This window comes from Drosophila nasuta, chromosome 3 (assembly GCF_023558535.2).
Source record: "Drosophila nasuta strain 15112-1781.00 chromosome 3, ASM2355853v1, whole genome shotgun sequence".
In the NCBI taxonomy this organism is placed as follows: domain Eukaryota; kingdom Metazoa; phylum Arthropoda; class Insecta; order Diptera; family Drosophilidae; genus Drosophila; species Drosophila nasuta.
Genome location: NC_083457.1, coordinates 16,983,771 through 16,996,554, shown reverse-complemented (window position 1 = coordinate 16,996,554; position 12,784 = coordinate 16,983,771). Strand labels below are relative to the sequence as shown.

General features: G+C 35.7%; 1 protein-coding gene and 1 long non-coding RNA gene across 3 annotated transcripts; one reads left to right on the top strand and one right to left on the bottom strand.

Annotated features, from left to right (window-relative positions):
- Positions 1 to 266: 266 nt before the first annotated feature.
- Positions 267 to 1,135, bottom strand: LOC132792484 (uncharacterized). Its single transcript, XR_009633011.1, has 3 exons — positions 843 to 1,135; positions 674 to 785; positions 267 to 531 (listed from the first exon to the last, which is right to left on the bottom strand). It is a non-coding gene; the product is annotated as an uncharacterized LOC132792484 (long non-coding RNA).
- Positions 1,136 to 8,659: 7,524 nt separating this feature from the next.
- On the top strand, positions 8,660 to 10,990 carry LOC132792483 (GRB10-interacting GYF protein 2-like). 2 transcript variants are annotated; one of them, XM_060801886.1, is made up of 3 exons: positions 8,660 to 9,632; positions 9,684 to 10,182; positions 10,223 to 10,311. In XM_060801886.1, exons 1-3 carry the CDS (start codon positions 8,834 to 8,836, stop codon positions 10,227 to 10,229), a joined length of 1,305 nt encoding a protein of 434 aa, XP_060657869.1. In that variant the 5' UTR covers positions 8,660 to 8,833; the 3' UTR covers positions 10,230 to 10,311. The 2 variants fall into 2 exon arrangements, with proteins under 2 accessions (XP_060657869.1, XP_060657868.1); XM_060801885.1 differs by having other exon boundaries at positions 9,684 to 10,990.
- The last annotated feature ends 1,794 nt before the right edge of the window (positions 10,991 to 12,784 follow it).

Sequence of the window (12,784 nt, the reverse complement as noted above, 5' to 3'; positions counted from 1 at the left end):
CTGTGTATGTATTTGAATCCTGAGGAAATTGTTTCCAGTGTCGCACACTCTAAATCTTAGTCCAGTACTGTAAAAACACCTAAAAAAAAAAACATAATATTTAAGACAAAGCGTGCACAAGGACAAATACAGCCGCAATAAATTCACAACAATTGCAAAGAGACAAAACAGAACAAGTGAAAAACTCAGCGGGAATATATTCGTTTCCATTTTTAGAGCATCCCAAAAAAAAAACCGCGATAACAAGAAATCATATTACCAGAGTGGCATGACTGCATACATACATATGTATGTATGGATATCATCTGGTTTGTGTTGTTGATAAAGTATTTATATAAAATATATTTTTTGAGCCTGACAAAAATTTCGATTCACTTCAATACATTATGCCGTTCCAGTGAGTCAAGTGTTTGGGTATAAAAACAAAATAAAGATTGCAAAAATAAATAAAAAACACAAATAAATGCGTATAAGTTGTGATAAGTAATCCAGCACACTGCGTGTGTGTGAAAGATGAGGCGATGTCATCAGCTTAAATAAATAAAATAAATCAAAAATGTAAATCAACACCCTTCATCCATTCAGATTCAGAGTCAGACTCATTTATAGCATAGGTCCACATACATATAACATATATAGTATGTTCCCGGGACAATAATTTGTGCACACTCACAGAATACATATTTCTCCCTCCAACAGAGTCTCTCATTAAATTTGTCTGGGTTGCTGCGAGTGTGTGCGTTCATTGACTTTGTTATTCCTAGTGGTTAGTTATTTGGTTTTGTCTGTAATATGAAATCACGAAAAAGCATTCACTCAAGTATTTTGGATTTCAAGCTTACAAATATTAAATTATGCCCGCCACAAAAGGATCTAACGAAGCGCTTTTTGCTTTTTTGGCAAACCTTTTTGATTCAATAAATTTGATTGTATGTTATTTTATTGGCCATATCTCTTGAGTATATCGTTTGAAATAAAAGGTTTATTTTCACTATTCACTAGGAAACTTTTTTAAATCTTCAATTCAATGTAGAATAAAACATATCCATATGATTGTTAGTGCAGCATAGGTTGAAAATAAACAAGTAACTTTAGTCGGAATGTCAACTATAATAACTTAGTTTGAAATGTAAACTTTATTGGTATGGAAACTATGATGTAAGTTTAAATTCCCCATATGTAGATACTCATATTAACAATATGATTATACAAATTATTCTAAAGAAATAAACGTAAATTATTTAAAACCAAATGTAATTTAAATTGCAACTTTCATTTACATGGTTACTGAAGTAAATTCATTTGAAATGCTCAAATTATTTTAACCTGAAAATGTAGTTTCACAAGAACAAACCAAATTCGAGTTGCATTACCTGAACTTGGGCAAATAGTCTCTTTGAGGCACCGAGTCAGTGCATCGAAGACCTTCCAGGCATTTCAATTTCAATTAATAAGAGTTTGCAGAGAAACTTCATTTCCGCACAGACGGGAAGGGCAATTGGAATCTTCAGTTCTTTTGACATTTCTCCTTTTTAAAGAACAAATTTTCTGCAGTCGGTGAAAATTTGTTCATTTTGCATTATGATGCTCCTCCAACTCTGGTCTCAGGTCTCAGCCTATAGCCTCTGGCAATGTTCTGGTCGTGTCTCTGTGTGTTTGTGTGTCTCTGGCAGTCGCAGACACCTTTTTATTCATTTGACAAAACTGAGTAGGGACGACAAGGCAGCCTTTGTTCGCATTCCGTATTCCGCATTCCGCCCACCTGTCCATCCTGTAGAGGGCACCCTTGTGTCCCCCTCAAGTGGTAAATGGACAGCCAGTTGTCTGACATTTGACATTTCTTGCGCGTTACGCTCTCACAGCTGTTTATAATTCGGCCTGAAATCTACTTTAGTTTATCGCAGTCCTCACGCCATCATCCTGCATTTTTGAAATAAATTCTTATTCATTTTTTTCCCTGCCATCATCTTTATTTCCATTCTCTTTTCTCATCCTTAAGTTAGAATTATCCAACTCTTTGCGCTTTTCCACAGTTCTGCGCCCTCTGTCAGTTGATTTAATTTGACTTGAAATTTATTCACCTCTTCTTATTCAGGCTGCATTTGTATTAATTTGTCTCCTTTACGTTAATTACTTTGTTAGCAAAGGCTCATTCTCGGCAATTTACGAAATGTTTTTAGGGAGTATTCATTAGTTGAGAACATTAAAAACTAGGCTTTCAGAATTGTTGAAGTTGTCATAGAAAGAAAGTTTTAGTTGTCAGCAATCAGCATAGTCAAGTGTAAAGTTAACTTGAAAATCACGTCGCCAATTGTCCAAAAGGTATTCATCTTTTGAGCATTTAATACTCAGCTGACAATAGTTTAATGTTTGCAGCGTGTCTAAAAGTTGAAGAGAAACGCAAATCACTGATTGAGTTCTCTAATTAAATAAATTTAAACCACAAACTATTGACCTTTAAATATTCCTGAACTGATCTAAGCATTTAAATATTCTCCCTTATTTTCATTACTTAATCGTTTGTTGACATTTTTATTTTTATTCGTATACTATCTAAACAGTTTTATTTAAATTGTATGTGAATAATTTAAACCGATTGTATAACGGAAAATCTCATCTAATATGCATTTGTTTTTTCTTAACGACTTTATGTGGGCAGACACAACAAATTTGTAGATCCATAATTTATGTTATTCTACAAAAATGTGGTTCAGGCACATTTTGAAGGCGATTTTCCTGCTGTTTGTTATTTTCAGAGCCCAAATCTTTTTTGGCATGCAACAAATGCCGTCACTTGCATTTATGTATTTTTTCTTCTTCCCCGATAGAAAAAAACAGAGATTTTCTAGGATATTTGGCACATTGCTTGTATTATTCTTACTGTTCTGATGATTTTAATTTTTCTATTCCGAATGCAACAAAAACTTGGCAGACGTACTTGTCGACAAGCATCTAAGTGAATTTGTAGGTTGCTCGAGCGGCCAACTGAGCGAAACAGAAATATGTAGATACTATATAGGAAAAGAGAGATGAATAGAGTCAGACGTTGACCATGCACTTGGCAAAGAACCAAAGTACCGAAAAACCGAAAAAGGACAACGCACAAAAGCTCAATGCGAACTTTCGGTTGCTCTTTACAATTGGGATTTGGGACTCGCATTGATTGCTACATGGCCTATTATCTTTAAGTACTTATCATAATTTCTGCAGCGCTTCCTTTCCGGCCCAAAACGGACTCACTGAACTTCTGACGAGCTACTCGAATAATTTATTTCAGTCTTGTGCATAAGTCGCCTTAGCGCCAAATTCCCCTGAGCATCACTGACTAGCGCCATGAACACAGTCGAAAGTAGTGTCAAAGAGATTCGTGTGAGTACTCAAATAAATGGATACTCTACAAAATGAATATTCTGTTCACTTCCGCTTGATACTCTCATGTTATTTGAGAAATTTCTCTGATAAAAAATACTTAACACCGCTAGAATTACATGACCAACATCCAATCTCCACAACCCATTAATCAGTGTTGCCTTCAGTTAAATGCCATTTCTATATTTGTTTCCCATATGTTCATAATACCCATTACAGATAGTGTGAAGGGAGTACATGCATGTGGATGACCAAAGTGTATAGTATATTATTTAAATTTGTTGCAGGGCAACTAAAGGTCGAATATTGTTATGCGAGCTCTTAGTATGAATGTTTTTTATTAGAGAGCTTCCGATTTGCAGTAGCTGGTTGCAAGCTTAACATTTAATAACCGAGGCTGGACATGATATATCGATTTTAAAAAATTACGAATTTATTTGCCCTTAAAAAATTGATGCAAGTTTCCGGTCGGAAAAACAAATATTTGTGTACATATGCTATACCCAAAGTGCAACATATGTGCCCATTAATTGTAAGCGAATGTAACTGTGAGAGGAATAAAAAGTACAACGAACCCAAAAATAAGCCTAATATATACTATTAGCTTGATAAAATACAAATGTGCACTTATGAGTTTCTTAACATTCAAGAGTTGCTAACAACAAAACAAATTCATCCCAACAACAGAGATCAAGTGTATGAGACGCACTTGTATTTTGTTTACTGCCTGAGCCATAAGTGCTTTTTAAGCTGTCTAAATAATCGATTGTATTATTTGTACTCGACTTTTTGCGGATTTGAAAATTTGTTATTGCCGACCAGCGTAAATTCAAGGAGACATTGGCGCCAACATCTCCTCTTAGAGAAGGAGAAAGTGCACACATTTTCATTCGACTACATTTGTATTGACATGATAAACAACATTGATTTTCCTTTATTTTTCGTCTTCGTCTGCATTCACTCATGTTTTTGTTATCCCAACTTTTCAAAGCCCCATAACAAGTGTGCAAACAATCTTTATTGAGATTGTGCATATTTTAGTGCGCAGTATCTTTATGGACACGCATTTTTTTTTGAGCATACGTCCCTAATCCTTGTTGGTTGGTTTGTTTAAAGAGTTTGTGGCGCTTTCGGATGTTGTTTACCTTGTTGGTGGAAAAGGACGTACTGTATTTGCTATCTCTGCTGCATTATGGCTGGTCGCATAGAGCGCAAAAATTAAATAAAGAGCAAAGAATTAAATCCTATTAAGCTTGCAACGTTTTAGGCTTTCGCATTTGGCCAACTTTCACGCTTGCCTTCAGCCATAAACACTTTTGAGACTTTTGCCAATGCAGCAGCTCAGCGTAAAGAATGAAAGCAAAAATCATCACAAATTTTCTTATGTTTTTTTTAGACAACGTGCTGTATAAAATATCAATTTTAATCTCAATTTATTAGACCCTTTACTTAAAAAAGTCTTAAATGTGTGTAACAGGCAAAAGAAAACTTATCTGCATAAAGTTTATATACTTTGCACCAGCATCAAGAACTGAGATTTCTTAGCTGCGTTCGGCTGTGCGTCTCTCTACATGGATGGACCTAAAACTCAGCAGCGAACTTTATCTGCATGATTAAATAGGAATTTGTTGATATATCGTTTGAAGTCCATAATCAGCCAATTTCCAACATATACAACTATAGAAATATACACTGCATTTTTTAATCATAAATAATGTTGGGAATTATCCTGCATAACTTTATTTTATATATAGTGAATAGGATAGCCATTCAAATTAATTATCTTTTTTTAAAATAAACATTTCAAAAATTTCAAGTTAAATACGCTTTATTTTTTTGCGACTCTTTTTCGTTTCAATAGCGAACAATAAAAGATTTAGAAGTAAAAGGTCTACTACAGCCAAAATTGGTGTATCTCTTTTCGTTTTTAAAAATTGTTTACTTTGGCCTTTATGTTTGTTGTTTGTTTGTTTATGCTATTACATTTATGTTGTATGTTTTAGTTAAGCATTTCAATATTATTGCTCGAGTTCTTTTTTGACAGTCATAAAGCGGATTAAATTTAATGCTTTTATTTTTAGAACGTATTTATGAAATCGATTTCAAACGAAAAGAAGTATTGTTCTACGAGGGAAACCGCGTGCGAAATACCCTGTTTTTGTAATCTTTAAGTCTTCGCGCAAATTAATGAAAAAATTTTATTTATAAATGATAATATTAATGAAATTTGCATATTTGATGATGAACTCATGGCAAAATGTATTTATACACTACATATACATAAGTTCGGGTTTCATATATAATAAAAAAGTATTATTGAGTTATATATTAAAATAATTCCATAAATTGCTTAACATAATTTTATTGATCATATATAATACATAAAACATAAAACTATAAAACTGATATATATTATATATGTATATATAAAGTTTGTTTTCCTGAAAAGTGATTTCACATAATCGGAGTCTACATTATTTTTTAAATTTAGTTTAAAAGAGTTTCATGCTTTTAAAAGCAATAAAATTGCAAAGTAGCTCAGATCCACTTCTTTCCATAGCTTTATGAAAATTTGAACATTGCAACCGGCTTTTAAAATTTTTTTTTTACGGTTTCGTCGAGCTCAGCTTGAAAGTTATTTTTACTGCATGACGTGGCCTAGCATGACCGAAATTATTTCTGGCCAATGGGGCGGCTACGCAATATTTCGCATTCCTTTTTATTTTTCTTCCTTTTCTTATATTTTCAACGCGTTTATCCGCCTTGTTATGCCATTTACGTTAATGATTGCTGCGGTTGCTTGCGATAATACTTTCACCCCTTTGACAATTTACTGCCCTCAGTCACAAATCTGTTTTCCGTTTCCGCTCACATATAACCGGCACATTCAAACCAGACCCGATGCTTAATGTCTCCTGCTGTCTTTTGTGTATGCCGCCTGTTAAGCGCAGACTGTTGTTGATTACAATCTGAGTATAAAATATCGAGCTGCATGTGCTGCGTTATGTAGTCGATCAAGTAATAATAACCAGAGCTTATATTTATCTATCAATCCTTTCAACTATCATACAAGAAGATCTGAAAATTTGTGGCAAAATCAGTGAAAGTTATGGTCAGATACATTTTGATGTGGCAACTTTCATTTGTTAAAGAATGGTCAAGTTAAATAAAAATGATTTGGTGTTTTTTTCAAGTATATGGGGCGTATACATAATGTTGCCCTATATAAAGCTATTCAAAATGTCTCTTGCTTAGTATAGTAAATTCACAAAAAATGTTCAGAATATTCGTGATAATTGTGGTGTTAGCATGTAAATATATATACTTATTTGTTTTGAAATTAAGGGATACTAATTATCAGATTAAAATGACGATTCTTCAATTTATATTTAAGCCCGAACTTGATATGTATGTTTTATTAGATTCTTTTATCATTTTGAAACTTAACTGAATATAAATTATAGCAGATATAGGATAAATATTTCATAAATATTTAAAAACTAATTTACATTTTGCCTTACGTTTCCGGGCTCTAAGCAAATTCAAACTGGTTACTATTAAGTAACATTCAATTACAAGTCATTTTTAATAGCTTATCAATCAATACAATATTAAATATAAAATCGTTCGTTCGTTTAAATATTTGTAAGAGAGAAACATCGAAGTTTAAAAGGCTGCCAAAGTCATTGGAAAACTTTGTTGTCTGTCGCTATTTGTTGTTGATGCTTCATATCGATAAATAATTCATAAATATATTGCGAGAGTCAGAGACACTTGCACACACACACACACCCACACAAACACAGATACTCTCTCATACACACACATATATTCAGAATAATTTTCATGTATTGTCAACACCATGGCATATTGAAGCAAATATAAACGCATTAAAATAAATCCGAAAAATCCTGTCACACACACAAACACATGCACACACAAGGACTCACGCACACATATACTGAGGCGCATACAAGCAGAGGATGTCAATGGCACACAAGCCACAAAGAGTGCCAAGCGACATATGACCGCATTTCAAATTAGCACACACCAAAGGATTTTCTCGCAAACACTCAGATTCGCCCACCAATACCAACTCACACACACGCACGCTCGTACAGATATACAAGTATACGTATATGTGTATATATTTTGTATTTAAATCCCCATTTAAGAGTTAAAAAATGCCGCCACAAGGAGCATAAATACAAATATCTGTATTATAATGCAAAATAATAAACGTCACAAGCAGCAAAAAATACTCAGCCAATTGTTTGCTGAAGGGAAAAATCTTACCCAACCCAGAATCCTCGTCTAGATAGACTCGCGCAAATTTACATAAGAGGAGGAAAGTTATTGCTTGGTGGTTATAAATCGTTTTCAATTTGCGGCTTTCATGTATTGTGGTAAAAAATAATTAATAACAAACATGAAGCTAAATCAAAAGCATACATGAACTCGATTCAAAATTCCAATTTCCATTATGAAGGGTTAAACGAATAAATAGATCCTTTAAGTTCGGGTTGATAGAAAATCGTTATTCAGATTAATTTTAATGTTTATTTACTAGTAAGTATAAGTAAAAGTCAGAAGGCACTACTACTATATTCGGCATCGGATTGTGGCCTGATTGTTAAATGGATTCAGGGATCGATCCTGTGTTTTAAAAGTGTGTTTAAAAACAGTAATTCCTAAATCTCAAAAAAAATTCTTATTGTCAATATTAGACATTGTCAAGAGTCTGGTATATTGATATCGTACTACATTGAAAATATACCATAAATAACTAAACAAACCAGATTTTCAACCAAAGCAGCTAAGACCCTTTTGCAGGCGTTTTTGGACAAAGAAATGTATTTCTTACATAATTTCAACAATTATCTGATCGCATCTTAAGATTCATAAATACTTTAGTCATTATTATATTATATGTAGCTAAAATTGTTGAATTTTTATCGAATTTGCGTTTGTGGAAGTGGTTGTGAAATTAACTTGACTTTCTTGCAAAATTAACAAGTGCTAGCGGAAATTATATCTATATCTTTTACAGTCTCTCAGATCTAGATTTATCTATATACCTTATGGGGTCAGAGATGATTTCATCTGCCTGTTACAAAAATTTCCTGGAGGCGCAAAATTATAATACCCTTCAACCCTATGAGTGTCGCGTATAAAAAGAGATGTGAGAGCAATGCTTTATGTAATCTTCTTTAAAAACTAATATAAGGAACACTTTTTGTCAATTTACCAGTCAAATATCCAGCAATCGAAGTCACCTTTCCCCTAATCATTAATATACTTAAATACAACATCCATTCTCGAGCTTGAATTCATAGTCTAGCTATTTGAAAACTAATAACGAAATTCTTCAACTCAAGAAATCTCATAACCACACACATTAGGGCATTACAAATAAAGACGCCACTATATTTCTATATTTGTTAAAAGCCCTGGAAATTTTACAATGATCCTCGATAAGTCTTGTATTGCTCCAGCTGGACACGTCCAGTTTCTCAAGAATCGCAGAGTTTTGCCTGTGATACTGAGTGCTAAGCGCTTTAATGATATTGTATATAGATCTACAATGGGTGCAAAGCGGGACAAATTGGCGGCAGCTGAAGAGGATGAGAGATATTTGGAATACCTCAAGAAAGGACACGATGCACTTTCTAAACACTTCACAAATGTCGGTGCTCACTCATTGGATGAGGAGAAACAAGCGAAGCTAGATCAGGAATTAAGAGAAGCCGAAATTAGGGAAAAGCAAATACGATTGGAGGATGAACGAACACGCAAAGAGCGAATAATACGGGCAAATCGCATATTGGAGGAACTTAAGCCAGGACAACGTGCCCTTCATCATGCGCTGATGGAAAGCGAAATGATTTACCAACGCAAATACAATGAAGCTGTCAATCGCGAGATACTTCAGAATGCTGAAAACCAGCAACGCCGAGATGAGATTGAGTGTCCAGAAACACTTGTGCCAGCAAGTAGTCTGACTGAGGAAGAGTTGAAAGCCAAGGAACAGGTTAAAGCCATCGTCGTTCGTGCTCTTTTTCTCAAAGACATTGAAGAAAGGCGCCAGCAAAAAGCAGATGAGAAGGAACAGGAGATCTACGAAGGCATTGTTGAGCGCGAGCAGTACAAATGTCTCCATGAGCAGGAACTGAAGGCTGCGAAAAAACTTGCAGAGAAAAGGCGCGAATTTTGTCGAAATGCTTATCGAGAATCATTAAAAGAGAAGGCAGCTGTGACAAAGTGTATGTATATTAAAATATGAACTGAATCTGAATAACATTATATCCATTTAGTTGAGAAAATATGTAATAAGATAGATGATAGAGTAATATGTGTGGATAATGCAAGGCGTCGACACTTGGACACACGCTACAATGTTGCAGTCAACACTATGCGTAATAAAATCATTCAGAATCGAGAGAAACAAGCAGTGGAAGTCTGCAGGCAGCAAGAGGCCAGCAAGCAACAAAATCGAAAGCTGCATGAAGAGATTGTGGACCGTTATGATGTTGAGGTCGAGATGGACGAAGCACGGCGTCAATGTCAGATAGAGGAATTGTCTAAGCAGCGACGTGCTTACCAGAGAATCGAACAAAGGCAAGCGAGGGAGAAGAGGCAGAAAGAAGCTGAGATTCGACGATATCAAATTGCGGGACGGTTGAAAAATCACGAGACGAACAAACGATTTGCTAATATACAGCAATTACGCAAAGATAAAGCGACGTCTGAGCTACGTAGCACATTGTTCGGTCAACGAGACGAGTTTCTGGAAAAGCAACGGGAAGAAAAAATGCGTATGGCCGAGTGCCAAGCGAATCCTTATCTGCAAGAGGATCTAAACTTCACCAATGATGCCCTGAAGTCAGCGAAAAAGGCTCGTGAAGCGGGAAGACCTATTTATCCAATTGCAAAGGCTGTGGAAGTTTACAGACGCAAAAACCAGTTAGACGTAGAACCAGAAGGTCGAATGGTGCAAAGGAGTAAACTTCGTGACTATTGTTGGCCTGGGTACCACTCAAAAGCGGACTTGGCCTATAGACAATACGAGCACAACGAGGAATGTCGCCAGAAACAAGAATCGGATCGGAATCAGATATTCGCACATTGCATGAAAATTACAAAAATGGCAGCTGAAGAGCACCCATACAAGCCCTGTGTTCCATCTTGCCCCGTTAAATGCTTTCAACACCGAGGCATGCCACCCATAGACAGCAATAATTCAATAGATGTGTGCCGAGAAGTCTGCTATGAAGATCATCTTCCTATACGTCCCTGTCCAGGTTCTATGCAGCTTATTAAGTCATGTAAAATGGATTCTCAGGCTATTTCCAATCGTATTGATGACAATTGCGACGAATCCCTAGCAGTGAATCGGCGCAGTAGTGCACGCATATCTGATATCGATACAAGAGATCATCCTTTTATTCATGTTCTTTCGAATGATCCTCATAAAGCCGCATTACGGCCATCCAAGACCTATTGTATATCGCGATCCGATCGAGCTCGCACTTGGCGTTAATGATTCTTCCAAAGAATATGTTATTTCATTAATTTGGTAAAAATTGTAAAAATTGAAAATAAATAATTATACTATACTTTTTACCCAAATTTATTTTGCATATTCTTTAAGTCGTACACACAAGCTACACTAAGCAAAATCAATTAAATGAAAAGAAATTCTATGCTTCATCAAAGATCGTATGGCTCGACATTACAGATATAAACAACATTGCATCCGGATGCTGAATAAACTAAGCTGCCGAATTGACTAACATTTACCCAAAAGTCGTTCTACATTGCTGTCTTTATAGTCTGTTCTATTTATAATGTAAAAGACCAAAAGTATTCACTTCGCATAGGTTCAAAAAATCTTTTCTGTTTCTATAAAATGTTTTGACACCAATTTCATCAGGTAAATGAAAAAAACCCTTGTTGATCAAGCATGGATAATGCTCTCTCGCAAATTTGTAATCATATAATACTCAAATGTTTTGTTATATGCATAAGTTTAAGTTCGTTTCCATTCAAACTTTCATGTGAATACAATTTTTTTTTTTAGCTTTCTTACTTGTTTAATTTTATTTTGAAATATGAACTAAGCCATTTTGATTGTTGTATGCAAACAACAATATCGACGACTTGGGCGACTTGATTTTAAGGCAACGTAATATCAAGAAATATTAAAATTTGTTGCTCAACATAAGTCTCATTAGTTCTACAAGTGTTCTTTTCAGAGTAACACGTTTACAATACCAAGTATCAATTTCATAAAAACAGTTGTAAGCAAATCATGCATATACTCATGCATTTTTTTTTTTAATTTTTTCACGCAAAAGGTACGTTTTGGGAAAGTTGAAAAAGTCAAAAGTCTGGTATGTGGTGCATAATGCTTAAACTGCGACATGAACTATGCAGTTGGAGTGAGTGCTTGTGTCATTTTGAGGGGGCGTCAAATTAGCGCAGATTGCGCACTTTGGCGAAGTAGGGACAAGAATGTGAAACTTGGAATGCAACGCGAATGAGACTGAGACTGAGAATGAGAATGGGAAATGTTAAGAAAGCGAGTAAACACGTTGAACGAAAGAAATCGGCCACACAAACGCACAAAAGTAGTATACTTTAAGGGGGAGGAAGGGGGGTGGAAAACACTTGATTCACTTGCCGTGCACACCGGCATGATGATTCAGGTGTGGCATTAACAGCTGTTGACATACATCACATCTGGCGGCGTGCACCATGTCGTATAAGTATTTTAATTAAGCATCAAGGGCCGCGCACAAACACATTGCTTCAAGTTGCGAGACGAGTCGCGTTTTAATTAAGACCCACTAAACTAAGACAGTACACGCGGTGGCTATTGCCCCGAGGAGGAGCGCAGCGGAATGGTCGGCGTGGCGAGCGGTGAGCGGGGAGGGGGAGGCTTGAGAGATGCGTTGGCAAAAAGAAAAGTTTCCATTTAAGCTAAAATTTAATTTACTTTAGCAAAAACTTGTTGTGATGGCAGCTGCGGCAAAAGCCAGCGGAAAAAACAACCTACCGCCGTTTCATGTAGATTACTCGCATGCCATGCGTGTGTGTGGATATGTATGTGCTTTACTTATGTGTGTGTGTTAGTACTTGGGTGTGTGTGTTAGTATGAGTGAGTGTGGTGTGCAGCCAGCGACTGGGCTGGGCACATGCAGCAAGCACAGTCTGGTCTGAAATATCAGTTACCACGCCTATGGCGACAGGTGGCGCTGACAACAACGACAACAAATTACATACGAAAATATAAGTTGCTACGCCAGCTTCCGGTTTGCACTCGCAGCGCCATCAACTTTTGCGAATTTAAATACCTTAAAGTAACGTCTGTGTCGTATTCATGCGTATGTCTGTATTTTTAAGTACTCTGCAT

Excerpts from the sequence above, each read along its gene's own strand:
- LOC132792483 (XM_060801885.1), top strand. The coding sequence starts at position 8,834 with ATGATCCTCGATAAGTCTTGTATTGCTCCAGCTGGACACGTCCAGTTT. Across the intron at positions 9,633-9,683 it reads GAAGGCAGCTGTGACAAAGT|TTGAGAAAATATGTAATAAG; the intron begins GTATGTATATTA and ends ATATCCATTTAG.